Source organism: Nelumbo lutea, chromosome 3 (genome assembly GCF_056320005.1).
Source record: "Nelumbo lutea isolate HS-2025 chromosome 3, American lotus-T2T, whole genome shotgun sequence".
NCBI classification, from domain to species: domain Eukaryota; kingdom Viridiplantae; phylum Streptophyta; class Magnoliopsida; order Proteales; family Nelumbonaceae; genus Nelumbo; species Nelumbo lutea.
This window is the reverse complement of record NC_142686.1, coordinates 111,090,794-111,115,508: the sequence shown is the minus strand read 5'-3', so window position 1 is coordinate 111,115,508 and position 24,715 is coordinate 111,090,794. Positions and strand designations below refer to the sequence as shown.

Below are 24,715 nucleotides of genomic sequence, written 5' to 3'. Positions count from 1 at the left end.
CCGGATTATAATCAGGTGTTAATTTATTAAAAATGATCAAAATGTTATATATAATAAATTAAAAATAACCTTAATAATATTATATTTTTATGAATAAAATGAATTGCATTTACTTGTATGAAACTTAAACATATAACAATTTAATTGTTATATAATGAAAATACAAATTTTAAGATGAATTCATATAAATCAGATGAAGTGGGATTATATCGGATAAGAAGATAGAGATGGATTCATATTTGATCCAATTATAAACAGACCGAAGTCGGACAATTGGATACCGTTTTGTAGGACTTGGAACCATTACCAGTTTACAACCCAACAATTCAAAGGTGGAAAATGCCGACTGATGAATAAGACAGGAGGGTTAACGGGCTTTTTCATGGTCCGTCAATTTCCCACGTTTGACCCGAACCCACCAACTCATCACCACCGCTTTTCCATTGGATTACAGATGGATCCATCCCAATCGTCTGATCTCATTTCGTTAGAATATAATTGCTTCCCGATCAAGAACACTAGCTGGAACCCATTATGAAGAGGTCGGCCGTTGCATGCGTTCCACGTGTGTCCTTTGATTGATGCTGAATCCTGATCATCCATCCACTCACCCCTCCTTCTTCTCTTAAGGGCATTTCCGTTATTAAGAAGATTTCCAGCCGGTAACCGAAAAGAGAAAAAAAAAAAAAAAAAGAGAGGATATGAATGTCATTATATCAAAGACGTCATTCTCCCCGCGTTTTTTCCTCTCGCTCTCTTTCTCCCCTCCTATTTTTACTACCAAATCAAATTGAAAAAGAGTTCTATCTCTCTTCTTGGCTTCTTGCTACAGCTGTGAAGCTTATAGATAGTTAAGCTCTTCCTTAGGGTTTTCTACTCTGATAAATTTTCTTTTATCTGGTTGTTGAAGACTTACTTGTCCATTGAGCAGAAGAGCATTTGCTCGAAGACTCGGGGGAGTTTTGATTTGTGTTCTGATTCCGAAATTCGTCTTCTATGCAAATGATTTCAGAGGCGAAACCATCTTTTCTTTCCAGCTTCGATTCATAGGTCGCGTAGGAGAGAAATGCCATGCTGAAAGGTTAGGGTTTCTAGAATTCATTGATTTTTTTTAGTCATTGTGCATTTTCTGTAATGGTTCTATGTGCTTTTCGCTATTCGGGCATCGTTGTTGTAGTGGAATGTAGATTATGGGTAGAGACATTTCGACTGTATAGTTTTATTGGGAGTATAATGGCGAAATCGTGTGAAAGGCCTTATCGGATCGGTGCATTTGGATTGAATAGGGGTTCGATACGGACGGTGCATTTTGGATGCACTAGGGCTTTGATACGAAGTTCTTAGGAATGTCGCGACGTAGATAAACATGAGCCGGACGGAAATTTCGAGAATGAGGCCTCCCCTGGTTCCTCTTGCAACTCTTATCGGTCGCGAGCTCAGGAACAGTGACAAGATTGAGAAACCTAGTATTAGATATGGGCAGGCTGCTTTGGCGAAGAAAGGGGAGGACTATTTTCTAATAAAGCCCGATTGCCAGAGGATTCCGGGAAATCCGGCGTCGTCCTTTTCTGTCTTTGCGGTACTCTCTTCGTAATTCCTTTTTTTTGCCATTATGGAATTTCGTTTAGTTTGTGATTGTCCTAAACGTATCCGTATGGAAGAAATTAACTCAGGGCTCGTTGGCAGATTTTTGATGGGCACAACGGCATATCGGCAGCTATATTTGCTAAGGAGAATCTATTGAATCATGTCATGAGTGCGATTCCTCAGGGCATTTCTAGGGAAGAGTGGCTTCAAGCTCTCCCACGGGCATTGGTTGCAGGTTTCGTCAAGACTGACATAGAATTTCAGCGGAAAGGCAAGCATCGCTTTCCTTCTTTTTATGCGATATTGTCATTTTCTTTTATACATTTAGCGCTTTTGTGATTAATATGTTGGTATCGTTTGATAACAGGAGAAACATCAGGGACAACAGTCACCTTTGTTGTAATTGATTGGTGGACTGTGACAGTTGCTTCTGTCGGAGATTCTCGATGCATATTGGATACGCAGGGAGGTGTAGTTTCTCTTTTGACAGTTGATCACAGGCTAGAAGAGAACGCAGAAGAGAGGGAACGTGTCACCAAAAGTGGGGGTGAGGTGGGAAGGCTTAATGTTTATGGCGGAACTGAGGTGAACAGAAAGTGAAAACTCTAACATGTTTACTCACAATTTTCATGGTTGGAAGATTTATTAGTATAATATATCTGTTCTACGTCCCTAGGAGTATTATAACTTATTATACCATTGATAGGTGGGCCCTCTCCGGTGCTGGCCTGGTGGTTTATGCCTTTCAAGATCCATTGGTGACACGGATGTTGGAGAGTTCATCGTCCCTATACCGCATGTTAAGCAAGTGAAGGTGAGCTCTTTGGGTAAAGCATAGTGATCTTTCTATTTTCCCCCTCAAATGGTTTGTTCCAATAATTGGTGTCAAATTCTTAATTTTGGAATCTATCTTTTGGCGGTTTAGCTTTCAAATGCTGGGGGAAGATTAATAATTGCTTCTGATGGAATCTGGGATGCATTGTCATCTGAAATGGCTGCTAAATCTTGCCGGGGATTACCTGCAGAGCTTGCTGCAAAGCTGGTTGTAAAGGTGATGCCAATTCCTTGCCCATTCTCCATTCTTGATTTGTGGTTCAAATATTTGTTCTTTTGTTCTATTTTTCTTGACATGTATTTGCTTGTTCATTCAGGAAGCCCTGAGGTCAAGGGGTCTGAAAGATGATACAACCTGCCTTGTGGTCGACATCATTCCACCTGAACATTCTGTGTTGCCATCAACCCCAAGGAAGAAACAAAATGTGATTAGTTCATTTATTTTTGGAAAGAGATCTCAGAAGTCGATCGATAAATTGACAAACAAGCTTTCCTCGGTTGGAGTTGTTGAGGAGCTGTTTGAAGAAGGTTCTGCAATGCTTTCTGAAAGGTATGCCCTTTTCTTTTGATGTTCAATTTTCATCAAATGGTAATTAGAGTAATTTTGTTGATGGTAAGTCTGCACAAAGTATCATTTATTTTGGATATCCTGTAATTATCTTGTACTTTATGTGCTAAATTTCGTATTTAATGTATCACAGAAAAGAAGGCATTTCTTTTACTGTATCTTGAGACATGAATACTGTTTCCTTTCTTGAGTATGAACAACATTCTTCTAGAGGGTTTAATCATCACTAATAGAATGTCTAACTGTGTTTGTACTCCTTGCTTCTGCACATTGCTTTAAGGGAGGTCTGTGCTTTTCTTTATTTTGTTATTATATTCTACTGGAAGTTTTCTTTTTTTGCATATAAGTTTTCATCTTTGTAAATTTGCTGGAGAGCTCATGAATCATGACCTTTACAATTGGAAAAGTTATCAGATGTCTTTCATTGAATTTATAGGGGGGAGAGTGGACCATATCAGCTCTTATTCTAACAATTATGGCCATTTTTATTTTACTTACTTATTTTCTTCTATTTTTTGTGGGATGCTACATAGGATCTGGGTCTATCATCAAGCATTATTAGTCATGTTCATTGTGATAAGGGTATTTTGGTCTTTCTGATAAGAAAGTTGAAACATTTATCAAAATTTGGTTCTCCACCTTGACTACCCTAGTAGGCTCCATATACAGTGAAAATATAGGTTTCTCTAAAGTATCCTTATTGATTTTGCTTCAAAATGTGGTGCTTTTGCCAATTTACTGATACAATTTATGGGGAGGTTCTAGCATCAACAGAAAGTATTGAACAGTTTCTCTTCTATTTACATCTTTTGAGGGGAGGGCAGAGGAAAAAGTGAAACTCTCATTGTGGTCTATAGCCCAGCAAAGCATGTTTTTAGATTGTTAACCTTTGCATCATTTAAGTTGGTCTTTGCAATGGAATTAGATCAGTGTAGTTAAAGCAATCTAGGTGTTGAGTTTGTTGACCAGGTGTTAATGGATGCATATCACCTAGGAGATAACTAGGCAGGCAGTATTGAAATACACATTTTATTGGGGGCAAATAGGTAATTTTGCTTCTTTTTATATATTGATACGAGCCTGTGATTCTGTAGTTGATTTTTGTGTTGATATGTGTGTATGCAGACCTTAAGTTGGGGATCCAAACCCTTGTTTATGTTTGCATTACTTTGTACTAGGGAATTCAAAATCTTTCTTTTTCTCCAGAAATAGATATGCCATACTTGTCATTTAATCATTTGGTGATTAAGTTTCTAGTATAATAGTTTACAGGTCACATATTGATAACCTAGTAGCTGAGATGGTCACTCAGCATCCCTCCGAGTATGGAGGTGCAGGATCAAACCCTTGTTACTTTAGGCTCTCTGTGGAAAGGTCAGTGGACCTCATGTGTACCCTGTTCTGTCCCCAGTCACCACCCTTAATCCCCTGTAATGTGTAATATGTAATACCCCCTAAAAAGAAAAGGTTTACAGGGAACATGTAATTACATAATGTCTATATGTAAGTTTTTATAGATTATACATTATATGTAGTACATTCTTTTTGTTGTCTAGCATCTACCTGATTTTCCAGGCCAAAATGTCCAAGTGGTGCCTGGCCACCATAAATTCGGTTGGTTAGATGTACTTTCCATTGAACTGTTTTGTTGTTATGTGGTTGATCCATTGTACTTGAGCAGCAATTTTATGAGGTCTGGGGGCTAGGAACTGCCAAGAATTTGAAAACAAGGACCAGAATGTCTAGAGGCTGCTAGAATTTATCATGGTTAGGATTTCTTGTTTGGGACTGTATAGTTATAGTGAGGAATTCAAAGTAATCTCTATGGTTGATCTACAAAGTGGCTGGCTGACTGGTAAGCAGCCGAGTAGGGAAAAATAAAATTAAAGTTTGATGGTTGCTACTTGTGCAACCCAGGTACTTTGTTCATAGGGGGAGCAATTAAAGAAATGGCAATAGATAAATTATTCTAAGCTTTTGGTGACAGGTTGGTTTTGGTTTCTTGAAAGTGGAGCTATTGGCTTTAAGGGCCTCAAATTTGCTGCATCAACATGCTAGACAGGAATACAAGTGGGGGGAGTATCCATCAAAAATAGAAGTGGAGGGAAAATGCTAAGTTGTATAAATTGCTTGAAATTGAGGGAAGACGTCCCTTCTCTGGGAATTTTTGTAAGGTATGCTGGAGCTTTAGAGGGTGTTTTGCACGTCTTTTCCATTGATCTTTTGGTCTGTGAAACTGAAAAGATAAAAAATGGTCTTTTAGCGTTTGATTTCTTGTAGCTGAGAAGACATAGAGATGAGCATGTGGTAAGATCAAATTAGCCAAAAATCAGGAAAGCTTCAAATGAAGCTTTTGGTCTTTCTGTGCTTTAAATAGCCTTCAATATGTTTTTAACAGCCCAGTGAACCAAGATGCCTACCAAACAGTCTTGGTCTTTGAAGACAAGACCCCAAAAGCTCAGTGTCTTCTGGTCTGCTGGGCTGTTGAAAGATCTACTTAGAAAGACTTGCCAAACAACACCTTAGTGAACAACTTGAATTTCTCAATCAGGTCAGTTCCTAGACCAGAAAATGGATTGGCAGATGCCCTATCAGGAGCAGGAGTTATGAGAGGAAACTTATGTTAGGATAACTGGGGATGGTGATTCAATGTAAAAAGTAGTGGTTAAAGAAGCTAAGTGGAATGCTTGGCTCTCTGCTGAATTCTGTGTATAATATCATCTGTCCTGCCTGATTCTCTTTTTCATTAATAAATAAACGGCTTACTGTTGCTTTTAGAAAACCAAGGTCGATCTGCTACCACTTAGCCAGATTCCTTTCCTACAGAAATTTATCTTCAGTGTCTCAACTGAAAAACCCACATAACTGGGTTTCTTTTGGTTCCTCCTTGAACATATGGTTTAGGTGATTTTGTAGTATTTGGGTGGAGATTTGAGTTTTGATGCTAATGTTATAAATCTGTCTCTACTAACATCTCAAAAATGAGAATCATGTTGAATAGTCTTGTAAGTCTCAGATCTATGATGTCTGTGAGGTTGGCTGTAGAATTATGAATTTGCAACATTATATTGCCAACCGAGAGTGTGTTAGGGTAAATTAGAAAACCTATTTTAATTTTTTTCCTTCACAGGTAAAGGTAAAAAATTTGTATTAATGGAGTATGAAGTGGTATAAAGCACTTACATGCATAAGTTTTGAGAGAACGTACAAATATATCATTCAAGAAACAATATATGATAGTTGTTGATTTTGATATTGTATGAAGACTATAGGTTATCTATAACTTAAAATTTCAAGGGAATTCATTCAAAGATGCTGGATGGCTATTTGGTAAGGGATTCTGTACCCTAGAGCTGTGATAAAAATCCCATTTTCACTGTTGACAGTTGAAGTGGTTGCTTATCAAGTGATTTTGTTGTTTCTGGACTCGCTATTTTGATTTTGTTTTTTGAAATGAAATTGTATTACATAAAAAAATTACTTGTATCTTGTATTTGTCATTGGTTAAAAGTGTACTGAATTAGTGATCATTGTCATAACTTAAAAGTGATAGAGATACAAACTCAAAAGCAGTGGATTTTGTCATGCAAATTGAAAATTATTTGAGGGGCATGTATCATACCTTCGTAGACAAATTTACAGAGCTGTTTATGACTTGAATCTCCACTTGTTTTGATCCATGTACACAACATGCCAGTCTTAGATTCACACTTTAAAATCTTGATCAGGTAAGAGCATGAGAACCAGGTTGGAATTGGAGAGTGACCTCTTCATGCAAGAAAACGCTGATGGTTAGGTCTGTCCATTACTCAGTCCCACCATCCAAGATCTCTTTTTGACCTTTTCGTTACCGTAGTCAAGAAAAGAACCTGAATTATTATGTGCTGTGATAACTTCCTAAAAGGAGCTTGCTACTTAATGGAGCAGTACCAGGGTCCCAGCCTATTCAATTAGGCCCAAATGACACATTAACATTATATGATGTCATCCTTTATCCTTTATGCTCTCATATTGGATCCTTATTGACCTTCAAAATCTATAAAATATAACAAATATTTAGAGTTGGTGATTCATCGATTTGATTAGCTTTGTTTTCCTAAAAGGAGCTTGCTACTTAATGGAGCAGTACCAGGGTCCCAGCCTATTCAATTAGGCCCAAATGACACATTAACATTATATGATGTCATCCTTTATCCTTTATGCTCTCATATTGGATCCTTATTGACCTTCAAAATCTATAAAATATAACAAATATTTAGAGTTGGTGATTCATCGATTTGATTAGCTTTGTTTCTGTTAGAATTATTTTACTCTAATCACGTTTCTTTATATATTTACTTGGATTTATGGTTTGTGTGTGTTGTCTGTACTAGTACCTAGATATTGATGCTTATAGCAATGGCGAGAATGTGCCTGTATCTTCCCTCTTCCTGTTTGACTCACTGTGTGATTCATTATCTGAAAGGGTTGGGAAATATATTATTGTTGATGTGGAATTGCCAACCTCACCGCCCCTCGTGGAATTGCAGGTTGGGTAAGGATTTCCCCCAGAAGAACAACTCTGGACAATTCAGATGTGCAATCTGCCAAGTTGATGAACCACCAACCGATGGTTCAGAAGTGCAATCTGCCAAATGTGCATACTCGGGGTCTTTCTACTCACCCACATCAAAACCATGGGAAGGTCCCTTCCTTTGCACGAGTTGTAGGACTAAGATGGATGCCATGGAAGGAAAACGGCCGAGCCAACCAAAGTGACAACATAGCAATATTCCCACTAATCATTATATACCATTACTTGCATATGCACTTGCTATCTGGCAGTCTGGTCGTGTTTCTGAGAAAAGTATCTAGGAATTGTTCACTATAGAGCTGATCACTCAAGAGTCAAGAATGGAGGGTCGGTCGGGGTGTCATTCCTGGTGAGGATTTACGTGAGTAAGAAGGAAAGATAGAAGATTGAATGGGTCCTATAGAAGTGAATTGTTGGTTTATGATGGGAGGACTAACCATTAACCACGGAAACAGCCATGCTTATATCATATTGGTGATTGTTTGGTTTCTAACATCTTGAATTTGTAAGTAACATTTGTGAAGACAATTATCATTTTCTTAGTACAGGTTGTTATGTCAGTTTGTCTTTTTCTCAACTGGAGGGGTTCGCTTGCCAGATTTGATGGTTGAAATTACTCGTCCTTAGCCTTCTACAGTGCTATTCTCATCATTCATCATGTGAGTACCAGAGGGAAAGGTTGCTTTTCTTGGCGATGCCACTTTATTTCTCTTTTTTATTATCCCCATGCACTGCTAGTCTGCTGGTGCCATATTATGTGTCTTTTGAAAAACGAAAGTTAAAGAAAAATATGAATTTGTTACTGTGGAAATGATGGATGAAATATTTGTTATGGATGGACTCATGCACAACGAAAACCAAGGTTTTAAAAACTGATTTGGAAACAGAACCGTTTTTGCCACCGGTTTCTGGGTCAGTGGTTTGACCGTCTGGGTCGAATGGTTTGGACGGTTTATATTAGGAAAGGCCAAATAGTATATGAGTCATGAGAAAGGACTGGAGGAGTGGAGAAGAGTACTTTGTTGGCTGAGAAAGAAGAGAAGAAGGAAAGAAAGGAGAAAGGAAAAAAAAAAGGGAAAAGAAGAGATGAAAGGAAAGAAAGAGGGAAGATGGAAGAGGAGAATGATTCAACGCTCACCGGCGATGGCGAGAGTGACGATGAGATGGTGATGATGATGGTGGTAATACAGCGTAGATGACAGATCTGATATGAGTTCTCAGATATCAGATTTGAGATTGATTTTTCATTTTTTTTCAGATCTAGATCTGAGATCTGCAACTTTTTCTTCTTCTTCTTTCCGGATATCAGATCTGAGTTTGTGTTTCAGATTTGCAATTTCTCAAACTGCGAATCGCTGTCTGGGTCAAACGAATTGATAGTTTGACCCCCCGGGTCAGTAGTTATCTGACCAAATCAATAGTTTTTGATCCAAGAGTGGGTCAGGGGTGAAATGGAACCGGTTGCTTGAACGGTTTCTGGGCCGAATGGTCTGACCATCCGAATCAACGGTGGTTCAAAAACATTGACAAAAACCATGCAAGGCAAATTCTTGTAAACAATCATAAAAATGCAGTCATTGCCAAACGCCCCCTTTTGATAAAAAAAACTTTTCTTTTTTTAATAATCATTCTGGGACTGGAGTACTATACTCTAAAAAAGTAATAGGTCAATAGGGCAATGGCTGACAAAGTGGATGTTGACATATCCATGGATAGTCAAATTCTGTAGGGCGAATCACGTGGTTACACTGGCATCGTTTCGGATTTTTTTATTTTAAATGAAATATGATAAAGAGACCTTGTATAATTAATTGTCTTTGGGACTATAAGGATGTGAATCGTCATCCAATCAAATAGCAGTTGTTAAATAAAGAAAGGGCTTTGTTTATTTGGGAACAAATTTTCTAGTGAGCTTTCGGAAATGGCACATGAATCTTGCACATGCGCAGCCAAGTTATATCATGATTCTGAAAAATTGAGAAAGTGTGCTATAATTGAGAAAACGTTTTAATGTATTTTTTAACAAGACAACAAGGAAGAGGCTATCCTATTCCTAGGTCATTTTGTAAATAATATGACTTCATGAGTATTGATTGCGCCATTCATAAGTTAATGTACTTTTATTATTTATTTTATGTTTAATAGTGTGGTTATTATCGAGCAAAACAAATTATGTCTGGAAGTTTCATTGGAACATGAGACACATCATGTAATTGCCACGTCATGTTTACATCAACAAACCATGATAAACCAGGGTTAAGATACAATGTAGGGGATGTTTGTTTAAATGTTTTTTATTTTTTTGAAAAACTGGTAAAAAACACCCATACTTTGTAAATTATATTTTTCTCGATGCATCAAACAGTAAATTTGACTTTTGCTACATCAGTGAGCTGTTGTTCCCAATGACACACTGATGTAGCGCTGATATGCACCAAACAGATTGTACATACAATAAAATAAAAATCACCTTACCAAATAACATAAATATAAAAAACGTTGCTTTATTGCCTACCTAAAAACAAAAGCAATACCAAACAAATTAACATGCACCATCTTGGCGTGGGCTTTTTTTTTTTTGGAAAATCAAGCCCAAAAAACGCCCATGTTACCAACCACTACCATAGTTATTATAAGGAGGTTTTGTTAATTTTGGAACAATGTAGTTATTAACTTATTATTGGTTCTAGGATCAGAATAATGTAGTTAGGAAAGCAAACAGATCGGATATATTTGAATTGGGGCATATCTGAATCCGATCAAATAGAAAATCCATATGATCCGATTTCAAAACGCAACATGGGGATTCAAATCTGTTTAAAGCGGATCGAATTCAAATTTAGATCCAATCTTATTCTGATTCATTTGCACCCCCAAATGTAGCTGAATGCATAAGTTTGGGCTTTGGGTTGGGGAGTCCAAGCCGAACTGAAATTTTGCACAGTTTGGGCTTTGATTTTTAAGCTTTGGGTTGTGTTTAGGCTTGAAAACTTGGGCTGGGCTTGGGTTAAGGCCTCAGATGGTCCAAATCTGACCTAAGCCTAATCCAATCCAATCTCAACCTATTTGACCTATGCTGTATTCCTTCCATGTATATTATATATTAACTTTGTATACTCTTTAGATTGTACATATTTAGAATATTTATATGTCTAATTTGGGTCCATGCTCATTTACAAATAGACCTGTTCATGGACTGGGCTTGGGCTTTGGCCCAAAGCCCAATGGATAGCATATACAAAAATACATATTATGTATTGATGCTATTCGAGCTAAGGCAGGCAGAAGCAAATAAGAGGTCTTTCTGAGCTGGATGAGGCCGAGCTTTGTCACCAACTGTTTTGGATGAGCTGTGATGGACAAAGTGAGCAAAATGGGGTGATGAAAATCGACGACCTGTGAAAAATCAAAGTCAGAGACCCTGAGGTGGTTTCACAGGGAGGAGGAATCTAATGCTCAAGTCAATAAGGCAGAGAGATAAGTCAGGTGAAGCTGTTTGGGACGAATTGGTCTTAGCTGAGTAGGGTTGAAGAATAAAACAGAAAGTAAGAGAGCTAAAATGCTAAGATTTATGTTTGCCACCAATCTAATGTGGCGGTGTTTCAAGCTCTTGACGTAATTGGGCTTGTGTCAGAATCTCTTTCCACGTTGGCTCTAAGGTGGTAGGCCAACCAGACTGGGGTAGGACCCTATCATGTATATTACATATAATGTATCGGTTTATAGAATATATTTATAATATATGAATATCTTTTTTATATATAAAATAAAAGTATGGGCAATTTTATTAAACTACCCTTAATGTTTTACTATTGTTTAATGATATCTTACTGTTTCTCACAATTGAATAAGCTCTACCCTTACTAATGTTAGCATCCCTTAATATTCGTCAAAACTTATACACACGTTATGTATATTTTTTTAAAATTCAATTTTACCCTTACCCTTTTCTTCCTTTCAACAACGCAAACCGAACTAGCTCGGTCCTTAACCGGCGGCGGCAGCCCCCTCCACCTTCTCTCTCGCCTTCTTCCCCTTCATTCTCTCTCCCTGTCTCCCCTGTTTCATCACCGCCCTGCAACGACAGACCCCTCTCTCCCCTGTTTCTCCTAGCTCAGGGCACAAGTTGTCGGAGTGATGGCAATCGAAGGACTATCGGAAGCCTGACGAACTCCTGAAGACGTGTTTCTCCAACAGGTCGGAATCACCATTTGCTTCGTTATTCATTTTTCATTATCGATGATCTACTTTTGGGGATTCGATTTATAGCCTTCCCTTCCCTGTTTTATTAAGCTTTCTGCTACTGTTTCTCTTTCGTTCTCACCGATTGCCTTCGTCCACCGCTGCCAGTTTCTTCCCCTGTCAATCATCTGCGCTGCCAGTCAAGGAGCATATATCCACAATAAAACCTCTGCTGGAGTAAATTGATTGTTGGATGATCAGGAAATTTGGGTTGAAATTGGAGAAAGCGATAGTGATAGGGACATAATGCTTCTGCAACTGGAACAAGAAAGCCTTGATGTCTACAGGAGAAAGGCAAATAAAGCTAACAATTGTTCTTTTGTATTGAACATTGTTGCAGTAAATAGAATAAGAGGAGAAAAGGAAGAAAGTTCCAGTTTATAGGGTTTCGTTCTTTTCTTTATTCGGTTGTTTCAGAGACGAGGTGGCTCTCTCTCTCTCTCTTCCCTTTTGTCTGTTATAGTATTTCACCACCGTCACGAAAATCACCGTAGCTGCCGCCACCACCACCATGGGTTGGGTATTGTAGGAGGGAGGGCAGCTCTATCATGAAACAAAGGTGTATGTCTGGTTATGTTCATCTACTTCCCATCTATCTTGACCAGGAAGAGGGGGGGGGGGTGGCTATTGCGGAAGTCCGACTTCCCGAAATGTCTCTTTTTTGGATTTTGGTTTTGTTCATTCACCGCGGCATGAAATCATGAAGAAGCTGGACTGCGATGTTGAGAGCGTTTAGTCTTTATAGAGAAACTGTACATGCTGCAGAGGGATCCGAACCAACTCTCGGGAATGAGAAAAAGAGAGAGAGAGGAGGAGGATCACCGCCGTTGGAAGTTGCAGCCGGAGCTTCAAATTTGATTTAAGGGCAAAACGAACATTTCAGCCATTCCATTATTATTTTAATGGTAATGATAATTTTCCAAAACAGTAAGGTATCATTAGACAATGGTATACTTAGTCAATTTGGCAAAAAGTAGAGATAGTTTAAAAATTGTTTCCATTAAACTTTACGAATCCAACCCAAGCCCAATTCAAATTGTGTTGTGTTGACCTTGGACATGAACCAATCCACCCAAGTTACACATATATAAATTAAAAAATATTATACATATCATATTATATAAAATACAATTAATTTTAGATTCTTTAAGAGATTTTGTTTTGTGTTTTTTTTTTGAAAATTTTTGGGATTTTGTTGGGTGATATTATGATCGAGAAATGGCGGGTGATTTTTTGAAAATATTTATGGATGATTTCTCGGTCTTTGGGGATTCCTTTGTATCATGTCTCGAACACTTACGAAAAGTTCTTCAACAATGTATTGAGACAAACTTGGTCCTCAGTTGGGAGAAGAGTCATTTTATGGTAAAAGAAGGCATTGTTTTTTGCCACATAGTTTCTGAATGGGGTATCAAGGTGGATAAAGCAAAAATTGGCCTAATCTCTAAACTTCCACCTCCCACTTCTATCAAGCAAATTCATTCTTTTCCTGTACATGTCGGATTCTATCAATGATTTATTAAGGACTTCTACCAAATTTTCAGACCATTGTGCAACCTCCTAGCAAAAGATGTCACATTCAGCTTTGATGATGCATGTCTTAAGACCTTCGAGTACTTGAAAGGGGCACTGACCAAGGCTCTAATTTTGCAACCTCCCAACTGTCTTTTCCCTTTGAAATCATGTGTAAATTCCTTAAGGCCATGTTTGATTGCAATATAAATTTATTTGCACCGATGCAAAACCATGGAAGTGCAAATGATTTCAATATAAATTATGATTTGTTTTTATTTTAAAAGTTACCTTATTTTGTTTTGATTGCAGTACAAATGAAGTAACGTTAGAGTTGAAGAAGAATTAAATAAAACCCAAAACAAAATTAAACCAGAATTAGAATTATTTTCATTTTTTCTCCTAAGCATTTGTACTAGTACAAACAAAATTGCACTGTAACCAAATAAAGCCTAAGACTCAATTTGAGAAGAGTGCAAATAGAAAGATACACAATACAAATACATAAAAAATAATACAAATTAGAAGGTTTTGAAGTCTACATATTTGTATTTGTATTCCTTCCAAACTGAGCCTTAGGCTGCATATGGTAAGATATAAAAAGTGAATGCATATTTGTTCTAATGACTCCCCCCCTATGACTTCAAAATTCCCACAAAACCCATTTAAATTCTATTTATATATATTTTAACCCCCTTATCCATGTTTCTAAACTTTTGGCCCCCCTATTCATGTTTCTAAGTTTTAGCCCCCCTTAACAAAAAAATTGTAACTCCGCCACAGTGCATATTTGTATTTGTACTCCTTCCAAACTGAGCCAATAGAACGATGCAAGTTTTGTTGTTGGGTGCAAAATTTTCCCATCTTCAACAATAGTCAATGGTGTGTGCACACTGCGTATTCATTCACCCATGTTGATGACGTAATCTGATACACACGCTTATGTTCGCAGACAAAACAGATCCCGACGCTTGTGTTAAATACAACGTTCTCATGATTCTACGATTCTCCCAACTCCTAAGTCCCAACATGAGTTGAGTTGATATCCACCATCAAAAGGAGAACTCGCTCCTTTTCATATGTACAAATCACGACAAAAACCAGCTAGGTACTGTGAGTGTGGAAATCTGGAACCTTCTCCCGCTTCAACTCTTAACGACTCCCAAAGGGCAGGTCACAATTAATCTTAACCGACGCCCACCAATCTGGTTTCTTTTTTTGTCGAGTTTTTTTCCGCCATTACCACTTCTCATCTTAATTATCAGGAATCAGGATCACCAGTCGTCGTCGTTATGTATCGTCACCATCACCATCGTATATAAAAAAACAATATCATCAACCAAATACCGTCCCTCGTCCTCTCCAAAAATGTCAGCTCGGCAGGTAGAATCCGATGATGCTGGTTGTTCATCTTACTACTCAGTCCTCGGCATATGTAGCAATGCCTCCGCTACTGAAATTCGCACTGCTTATCGGAAGCTCGCTTTGGTTAGTGATCTTTTCATTTGTTTTATTTACCCTGTAGGTCTCTGCACCATAATTTAGTGCCTGATTTCTTCATTTTTTTTTTTTATGCTTTTATCCCCATTGAAATTCTTCTGATGGTGATGGTGGTGGTGGTAGAAATGGCATCCAGATAAGTGGATGAGAAATCCCAAGGTCGCTGGAGAAGCCCAATACCGTTTCCAGAAAATCCAAGAAGCTTATTCTGGTAATACAACCAAAGAATACTTAATTTGGACACAGGTTGATTTCTGATCTTCTCGGCTTCAATTTCAAGGGCATATTTTCTGCAGTTTTGTCAGATAAAGGGTAGAGGTTAATGTACGACGCTGAATTGGTTCATCTCTTCCAAGATGAAGACGATGTCAGTATTTTTTTTTAATCCCTTCCCTTGCATTTTGTCAATTTTGCTTGTTTGCAGAACTTCTGAATTCTTTGAAACAGGGATTTTCGGATTTTGTGCAAGAATTACTGTCGATGATGGAGAAAGCAAGGCCCCAGGTACTGATTTTGTAAAACGCTTTTGATTTATTTAATCTGGTTTTATTTCTAACAAAGAAGAAACTCGACTGATGATCTTAATTTTGAGGGAATTAAATAGGGTGAAAGTTTGGAGGAGCTTCAAAAGATGTTGGTAGAAATGGCGAGAGAAGAAGGTATTACGTACGGGATCGACGGTGAAGCTGATCGCCAAGCCCATGACAGGAAAAGGATACGCATCTCACGTTCATAACTCTTCCAATACTTTTTTTTTTTTTGGAAAACAAATAATTATCAATAGCATGTAGTTTTTGCAGGTTCATTTCTGTGTCATCATTTTGTTTGTTGATTCAAAGGTTTTGAATCCTGATTCCTGAATGAATGGAAATTAATCTGTTTTTTTTTTTTTCATTTGGTCTTCTCTCACCTCTGTTTCTCTCGCATAATTAATGGAATTATGTATGCACTAAAATAAGAAATGACTCCTAAAAATACGAAATGCCCATTCCAAATGCAGCCTAACATTCAATAAGATGGTTAATTAACATTCCAAATGCACTAAAATATATAGGAAAAATTTCAATGCAAGCCACTTATTCTACAACCAAACAGGCTCGTCTTTTGAAACTTTGGAAGAACAACCATTAAGTTGAATTTTGGAACAAGACGGGCAACCATGGGGATGCAAATGACTCGAGAAGTTCAGGACAAGTACAGAATGTTTGAAATATTGGGCCACTAGGCCCTGATGCACAGGCCCAGGTAAAGGAAGGGCGTTCTGCAGCCTGCATGTGCCTGGACCGGTTCTGACAGGAAAACTTGAGCTCGAGTTCAAAGAAAACAGGCTCAGTATGGGCCTTTCTCGGAGTTTCCATTCACTAGTTATTCATGCCTAAGGTTACCTTTGTTTTCGGTGGAAAATACATCGATGTAAAATTCAGTTAATGGGTTTAAAATTTTAGTGGATTGTTGGAGCATTTTTTATGTGATAATCGATCTATTATTTACATCAATTATCGATAGAAAAGTCAATCAATGTGAAGGCTTACAACGATTTCCAATATACACCTTACACTAAAAACAACCGCATGAAAATACGAATCAGTTGTGAAATTTTACACCAATCCGTATTTACACTGAAAACAAACACGTGCAAATGCAAATCGACGATGGAGTTTTACATACAATATATTCCAGATTATTTCTCAAATACAGCAATATCACTAAATTATAGGGAGGGATTACTGCAGAGCAGTGTAAACCATATCAACCAACTACACTCTATAAAAAGCGAAGCAGTCGATAGGGCTTAGTTTGGAAGGTGTATAAATATAAATATGTAGGGTGCAAAACTTTATATTTTATATTATATTGTGTATTTGCACTGTACATATTTGTATTTGCATTTGCACTCTTTTCAAACTAAGCCTAGAAGAGTATTTGAATTTGATACAGTGGTGTTGTGTTATTATTGGATTTTATGTTGATAAATATAAATTATGAATACTATTGTTACATTATATATGACTAGTAAACATATACGATAGTATCTCCAAAACAAAACTATTTATAATTCATGGCAGTTTTTGGAGTGAGAATAAATGACATATATGCTCTTTTTTATGCTCGTTGTATATTACTTAGATAAGGGATAAAAATGTCTAATAAAAAATCTACAAAATGAGGTTATTCCTCTTTTATAAATAGTATAGATTATCATTTCAATTAAAAAAATACATGTATAAATATCAAATTTGATATTTTTAAATAAAAGTAGCAATTTATATTTATCAACTCAAAACATTTCAGTGAAAAAATTCTTTTCCACAAATTTATATTGATCAAGACAAGACCCAATGACAATACAACATAAATGCATCAAACACCCCTTAATTTTATGTTGTTTTGTTAGCATGTTGGATACGACAATAATATGACTGATTCCATAATCTTCAAATTACGAGTGCGGCCCACCAAACCCGGATAGCCCATCTACCTATAATATAATTAAGAAAACAGAGTCATGATCATGACAACTTTTCTAGAAGAAAGTAGTAGTGCACTCTTGCTATGATGTAATGCTTAATTAGAACAATTCCTACTTTTAAAAATCACAATAAAGAAAACTGTACATAATTTGTTCCATTGCATGTGACCTCTTATAGTTCCTTAAGGCATTCGATTTATTCGGTTAAAAACTTAACCGAATTAATCGAAATTTTAAAACTTGAAATAAAAAAATGAAAATGGAAATCAAAACTGAGTTACAAGAAAGCTGAAATAACCAAAACTGAAAATTTTGGTTATTTTGGTTAAAAACTGAATTTAATAAATATATAAAATATTATATATTATAACCTATAATGTATATTATAATATATATTATGAAATTAAATTTCATTATAATACATTATATATAATATATTAATATATAAATATATAGCATATTATATATTAAATGTTTTATATTGTATAATATATATTACATATTATATAATGAATTTTAGTTAATTCGGATTTTCAGTTAACTGAATTTATAACTCTAAAAAACCAAATCGAAAACCGAAATTGTTAAAAACCGAATTAACAGAATCGAATTACCAAAAAAAAAAAAAAACCGAAACCGAATTTTTCAGTTCGGTATTTCAGTTTTAACTGAATAATACTCACCCCTAGTTGCATTGCAAATTTATTTGCACTAGTACAAATGCATGAGAGTGTAAATGCATAAAATGCAAATTCTTGTTTAATTTTGTTTTGGATTTTATTTTATTCTGCTTCATGTTTTAATTTACTTCATTTGTACTGCAATCAAACAAAATGAGATAAAATTTGAAACAAAAAATAGACCAGAATTTACACTCAAATCATTTGCACTACCATGGTTTTGCATCAGTGCAAATTTATTTGCATTGAAACCAAACACAACCCAAGGGACAAAAGAAATATGGCTCCTCTCATTATTTGCATCAGCGCAAATTTATTAGGGAAAATCGTAATGATAGGGTTTTTAACAAAAGAAATGTGGCTCCTCCCATTATTATTGTGAGTATGCGAAATTCTTGGGATGAGATCCAAATTAGTGAGAAAAGGAAAGTGATTGATTAGAGGAGAAGAGAAATTATTCCTATTAGTTGGTCAAGTCCTGGATTTGTGGTCATTAAATTCAACTTTGATTCCTCTTGTATTAGTGGGAATTGTTCGATAGCTTGTATAGATAGAGACCATATAGGCCGAATATTGAACTTCAAGGCTTATAAATTAGGCATTTCTACTGTCAATGTGGCAGAAGCATGGGCTGCCTAGGAAGCCCATGATGTTGCTCTTAATTTTCCTAACAAATCCATTATCATTGAGGGTGATTCTAAGTTGGTGATCAACTGTCTAAAGAGTACTACCAACCCCGTGGAGAGTGAAGCTAATTATTGATGGCTGCAGGTTGTTGTTTGAGAGGCTTTAAGAAATGGTGGATTATTGGCATGTCTTCAGAGAGGGGAATGTGACTGTAGATTGGCTTTCTAATCATGCGCATTCTAATGAAGCCTGCAATAGTTCCATTTCTAGGGATTTAATTGATATCTGCTATTGTGATTTTTGGGGACCTGCTATTCCCCATTCTGTGTAACTCCTTAAAAAAAAAAAAAACAAACACAGGCTAAGAGACAAATAACGATATATAGGACAAGTTTCATCTAGAAGAATTAAAAAAAAAAAACATCCATGACAAATAACAAATAACAAATAACAATATATTTTGTTGGTTATAAAGCATATACAAAACTAATTTTATTTATGTAATTAGGGGTGGACACAAATAAAGTATTTTATAAGTTACTTAAGTTCTATTTGCGAAAAGCTTTATTCTCTTCAGTTTAATCAAGCTTCAAGTCAAGTTTGAGTCTAGTATATAAACTTGTTTGCTAATGAGTTAAGTTCAAGTCAAGCTTGAGCCCAAACTCAATCCTTGTGTTTTTTTTTTTGCCAAGCCAAGCTTAAATAGCTAGATATTCTGCTCGGTTCCACCTCTACATGTCATGGATGTTTTTCATATCAACTCTACGTCGGCTTCTTTTTTAATTTTTATTTTTTTTGAGGCCAAGATTTCATCTACAAAAAAAAAAAAAAAACATTCTAGAGTAATATAGTGTGTAATGTGCACCACTAAAAGTTTTTATAGATCAATCACATGAATCAATACAGTAAATAATTCACTACATAGATGATTGATCTTGGACCCAGTTACTTACTTAGGTAAAATGCTTTTACTTGGGTATATGTTACTTGGGAAAGTGTTTTTCAAGTACATTCACCCATGTTCTTTTTGTCAAAAAAAAAAAAAAATTGTTAATTGGATAGATGAGATAATTTTCTAAAAGACCCATAACTTTCATGTGTTGATAAGCGATTTTGGCGCCACATAGTTTAGCCAATTTTCGCCCTTATGGGCAATTAACTTATTCACTTGGGAGATAGGAAGACTTTCCCAGATAAGTTGTGCAACTTACCGTAAAACCTACACTTACTGAAAAGTGAATGCAGAAAAGCTGGTCAGCTTTCTTATTGAACTACGCATAGGGTTCACACTTCACACCCAACACACACTATTCCTCCATCTCAATCTATAAATACCTCTTCTTCAAATGCTCTTCATCTCCACCACCCGAATATTCGCCCAATCTATTTAGATTGTTTAAAGCCCATTCTTCTCCTTAATTCTGTAGTTCATTTTTCTTTGCAAGGAAACATGGTCTGGCCCAACACAAACCCATGTCGCAAGTCTTTTAGAACACTTATTAGTAAAGTTAGGTTAGGTTCGAGTTAGACTCTAAGCTGGGCTTAGGCTTAGACCAAAAAATTCAGCTTGACCTAAACTCCAATTGGGCTTGGTTGAGACCTGAATAGCTCAAGTCTGATCCAATCCAACCACATCAGGTTTGGATTAAGGTTCAAGCCACTGAAATTTTAACAAATTTCGATCCTAACTTAACCCTCAACCCAGTTCAATCTACCCAATTTAGGCATTTTCTTTGCAGACCCTTATGCTGTGTTTGGTTTGAAGGAAAAAATAGAGAAAGGAAGAAAAAGGTAGAGAAATCTTTACAAACCTTGTATAGGTTTTCCTTCTTTTTCCTACCTTTTCAGTTAAACCAAACATAGCATTAGGCTAATTCCATTAATCAATTTCGTATTATATCAGGTCTTTCAAGACAATTGAAGATAAAAAAAAAAAAAAAAATCATGAGGTAAATAGCATTTGACTATTCTCTGATAATTTATATGTCAAATTTGGCCAGCTTATGAGCTCCCCACTACCAAGATATCAGAAAAAAACTAGTTATGAGTCTTATGCAGTCAGATTTATTAAACCATATTAAATTCTAATCTCTTCATTCTCTTTCTCAATACCATTACAATGAGACAAAACACATTCATCACCGAGCGCAAAAAGTCTAGGTTAAGTTCACAAAACTAAAAGCACGATTGTGATCTCTCACCTAATCCATCGTATTTTGGCCATCTCCTGGCAATAATTTATTCCATGATTATTAAATAGACCAATACAAGATTTTTGTAGCAATCATTCTAATATTGAATACAGTCACAGGGAAACTGTTTTTGGATCAGGGTGGAATTGAGATTATGATAGAATTAATTTGATTGCCATTTCTACAGTTCGGAATTGATCAATAGAAATGTTCGAGAAACGTATCTTATCACATCATATAGAAAAATGCATACATGAAATTGATAATTGGGGTTTATAACCAGTTAGAAATTAATAACTAAAAAGAAAAAAAAAAAACTTTTCAACAATTTGTATTAACCAACCCCAAACATTTTTATAAGTAAAAATGACAATGATATCTACCAACCAAGGCTGCATTTGGCATTTCTTATTTGAGGGATTTATCTCCTTTTTATAGTTAAAATGTCCTTGTATATAAATACTAAATTTTTAACGATAAAAAAGAGATAAATCCTTAAAATAAAATATGTCAAATGCATAACAAGATGGAAAGGGTTATTGTCTATCAACATTCGAAAAGGATTAAAATAATCACTTATGTTCCAACCACGATGCGGACACATAGAATTTTTAGAGATTTGGTAGTTGTCGGCAGCACATGAAAACTATTATCTGAGCACATAGAATCAATTTGTTGAAATTCTCCAAAAGAAAAAAAAAAAAAAATCATGAAATGGCCTCGTTTCTATTAAGCCAACTGATAATTAATTGAGGAGTAGATCCAAACATGTCGAGCAGAGATCTACTATTAGTTAGGTGCGGGTTCAAACCCAGATATCATGTCGAGCAGAGAGATCCAAGAGCAAAGGACAGCACACAAGGGCCCCGGTATTTATTCATTGTACGTCCACATGGTGGGGATGATCTACTTCTCACATAAAGACGTGTCAATTATTATTGTTGTTGTTCATGTTTTAATGGGTTAAAGTATTGAAGACGTGTATTAGTGTATACAGATTGCGTGGAACTAAGTCTTTTCAAAAGATCTAAAACATTTGAGTGTCTTAATCAAATTCCCTGATCATTATAAAATATAAAAATTAAGAAAAAGATGAATATCAGACATATTAGTTAGTATACACTAATATCCATATTTGAGTGTCGGATGATCATGTTTTAATCTTAGGTTGTTGTATGATAAGTAAATACAATTTTAATATATAAGTAACATAAAATAAATTCAAATTGCTCATCTTTGGATATTGATCACTCTTATCTATTTGATCAAAATCTCTTTGTGAATATTATGTGCTTCATGTTCATGAAGTATGATAAAGGAAAACATATTTGCAAAAACAGATATTCAACAATGTATTAATTTCTAGATTCAGTCTTTCAAACAACAAGAATAAAACTAGACAACGAATCGAAGAACCTATGTTTCGGATCGGAATTTTACATTAAAAACAGTTCACGTTGGAGAAACTCTACAATCTTTTGCTTTTGACACATTGATAAACTTCCCCACATCTGAAAATGACTCTTTGGTTCGGCTCTTAACAGGTTACATTGAATTCAGAATATTTTTACATACCTACCATCTAATATTTCTTTTAAATAATGCACTACCAAAGAATGAAATTGGGTATACAGCAAACTTCACTCTTCATCTATAAATACTTGTAACGTTCTTTGCCACTCCATAATAGAAGCCCCCTACGTTTCTTAGTTCAGTGTTCCTTTTTTTTATCCCAAGTTCTTTTCTTAGTCTAGTTGAATATGGGTGTTGTGATATATACCCAGGAGTTCACATGTGCTATCCCTCCGGCCAGGATGTTCAAGGCTTTGATCCTTGACTCACACAACCTGTGCCCCAAGCTCATGCCTCAATCAATAAAGAGCATCGACATTCTCGGAGATGGAGGGGTTGGAACCATCAAACAGACTAACTTCACTGAAGGTTTGCCTTATAAACTTCACTTAATTTAGAGTTTAATGATAGTGGACAAGTTTTAATTTTTTATTATTTTTATTTTTATTTTTTGGTATTTGATGATACACCCGAATCCCCCATTAGGGCCGTTGAGTAGCGCAACACCACACTAATAATAACCCCACCGCCACCATCACCGAAGTTGGTGGCAGCGAGATTCGAATCCCTATCTCTATTAGAATTAATTAACCAACTAACGTACCAACTGAGCCACCCCTTAGTTGGGGAGATATTGGACAAGAAAGGAGCATATAACGATATATATTCTGTTTAATTTTGTCATCTGCAGCCAGTCCCTACAAATATGTGAAGCACCGAATAGATGCACTGGACAAAGAAAACTTCATCTGCAAGAACACTATGATAGAAGGTGATGCCTTAGGAGATAAGCTTACATCGGTTGTTTATGAGGTTAAATTTGAGGCATCGGCTGATGGAGGATACATTTGTAAGATGTCAAGTGAGTACCATACTGTTGGTGATGCGCAATTCACAGAAGAGGATGTCAAGGCTGGCAAAGAAGGAGCTCTGGGTATGTACAAGGCCGTGGAAGCTTACCTCTTACAAAATCCTGACGCCTATGCTTAATCAGTTACTTTAATTTAATTGTTGGGTTACATATTCAGTACCCATGCCAGTCTTTTCTTCTTATTTTGTTGCGTCTTGTGTGTGTTTTTCCCTTTGCCTTCAGCCTTCTTTCTCTTCCTTTTAGAGCCAAAATTGCTTTGCCTTTGGCTCGGCGTGATAATAAGAATTCTATGTTATAATGGAAAACCGAAGAAGTTGTTATTAATTAATCTACAGGTGATCCTCGCCTCTTTCATTTATCAATGTTATATGTTACATTACCCAAGAGATCAAGAGATCTGTATTTGGAATTCGGATTAGAGTGGAGCCCAGAGGTGTGGATCGGAAACCAAACAAGGAAAGGGTCCATAAAATTTGCAAAATTGAGTTTCTTGAATCCAATCAATCCAAGTCTAGCTAGTTAAATGCAAACACAAGTAGTTTAGTTTAGGGATTTATTATTTGGACTTACTGATGAGCACTTCTCTCACCTGTCATAAGTGTACATATGATGCCATGATTATGAGAAACAGTATAAATGGATAGAGCATCTTCATCTTCAAAATTGAGAAGCAAAGATTAAAACTAAGGGTCCATTTGATTGCACTTGGGATAGTCTATGAATTCATAGTTTGTTTGATTCAGACATGAATAAGAATAGAAATTGGAATAAACTGAAATAGGATTTCATTCCCAAACCCCTTAAATCTTTTCTACCAAAAATGAAAATGAGATTTTGATTCCACCCAACCAAATAATTGACCGATTCTAGACCCTTTTTCCCATGAACCGGATGGACCGAGCCCTAAATGTGTATATAGAGTACCACTGTCCAATGGAATGGATTGAACCGATTTGGAGGAGCAGAACATACATGGCCATGGGAGCTATGAAGTTCTAATTTCCTCTTACCACTGCGGATGGTTGAAAGGAACTCATTTTTGGCTTCTTACCACTACATTCTTTTTTGATGTGACTCATAAACTGCCTTAAATTTAACTTAATTAGAGGAATTGCTAAGCCAAACCCATGCTTTTCAAAACCGGATCAGAGGGTTGGACCAAAAAAATTGAAAATCGGTTAGGTGGTCGATTCCGTTTTACCCTTGAACTGTTTGACCGATTTTTTATTTTATTTTATCAGAACAGACCATTCATTCAATTCAAACGACTGAACCATTCGTCCCAGGATCCAGACCTTGACGGGATCTTTGTCCGGGTGGATTTTAAAAACCTTGTCAGAACCAATAAATTGCTACTACGTACGTACAATCATTGACTGTTGCTGCAAATATGGAGGTGTAATAATAAATAAAAGACCAAACTTGACTAGTCATATATAGGACCTTGTTATTTGACAGCTTGGCCTCCTTGAGTTCTTAAATAATGA

At 36.2% G+C, this 24,715-nt stretch overlaps 1 protein-coding gene, 1 long non-coding RNA gene and 2 pseudogenes across 4 annotated transcripts; all 4 read left to right on the top strand.

Moving 5' to 3' along the window:
- Window positions 1–741: 741 nt before the first annotated feature.
- Window positions 742–7,924, top strand: LOC148867633 (putative protein phosphatase 2C 5; annotated as a pseudogene). The gene is made up of 8 exons (XR_016109893.1): window positions 742–1,081; window positions 1,287–1,579; window positions 1,687–1,858; window positions 1,955–2,172; window positions 2,294–2,401; window positions 2,513–2,638; window positions 2,739–2,971; window positions 7,519–7,924. The product of XR_016109893.1 is annotated as a putative protein phosphatase 2C 5 (transcript).
- Window positions 7,925–11,474: 3,550 nt separating this feature from the next.
- On the top strand, window positions 11,475–12,729 carry LOC148867632 (uncharacterized). The gene is made up of 2 exons (XR_016108958.1): window positions 11,475–11,759; window positions 11,913–12,729. It is a non-coding gene; the product is annotated as an uncharacterized LOC148867632 (long non-coding RNA).
- Window positions 12,730–14,495: 1,766 nt separating this feature from the next.
- Window positions 14,496–15,710, top strand: LOC148867631 (uncharacterized; annotated as a pseudogene). The gene is made up of 5 exons (XR_016108957.1): window positions 14,496–14,804; window positions 14,940–15,027; window positions 15,113–15,183; window positions 15,264–15,320; window positions 15,421–15,710. The product of XR_016108957.1 is annotated as an uncharacterized LOC148867631 (transcript).
- Window positions 15,711–22,013: 6,303 nt separating this feature from the next.
- Window positions 22,014–23,590, top strand: LOC148867630 (major allergen Pru ar 1-like). Its single transcript, XM_088979259.1, has 2 exons — window positions 22,014–22,726; window positions 23,049–23,590. Exons 1-2 carry the CDS (start codon window positions 22,546–22,548, stop codon window positions 23,345–23,347), a joined length of 480 nt encoding a protein of 159 aa, XP_088835385.1. The 5' UTR covers window positions 22,014–22,545; the 3' UTR covers window positions 23,348–23,590.
- The last annotated feature ends 1,125 nt before the right edge of the window (window positions 23,591–24,715 follow it).

Coding starts and splice junctions, on each gene's coding strand:
- LOC148867630 (XM_088979259.1), top strand. CDS start 22,546: ATGGGTGTTGTGATATATACCCAGGAGTTCACATGTGCTATCCCTCCG. Junction 22,727..23,048: donor ACAGACTAACTTCACTGAAG/GTTTGCCTTATA, acceptor TGTCATCTGCAG/CCAGTCCCTACAAATATGTG.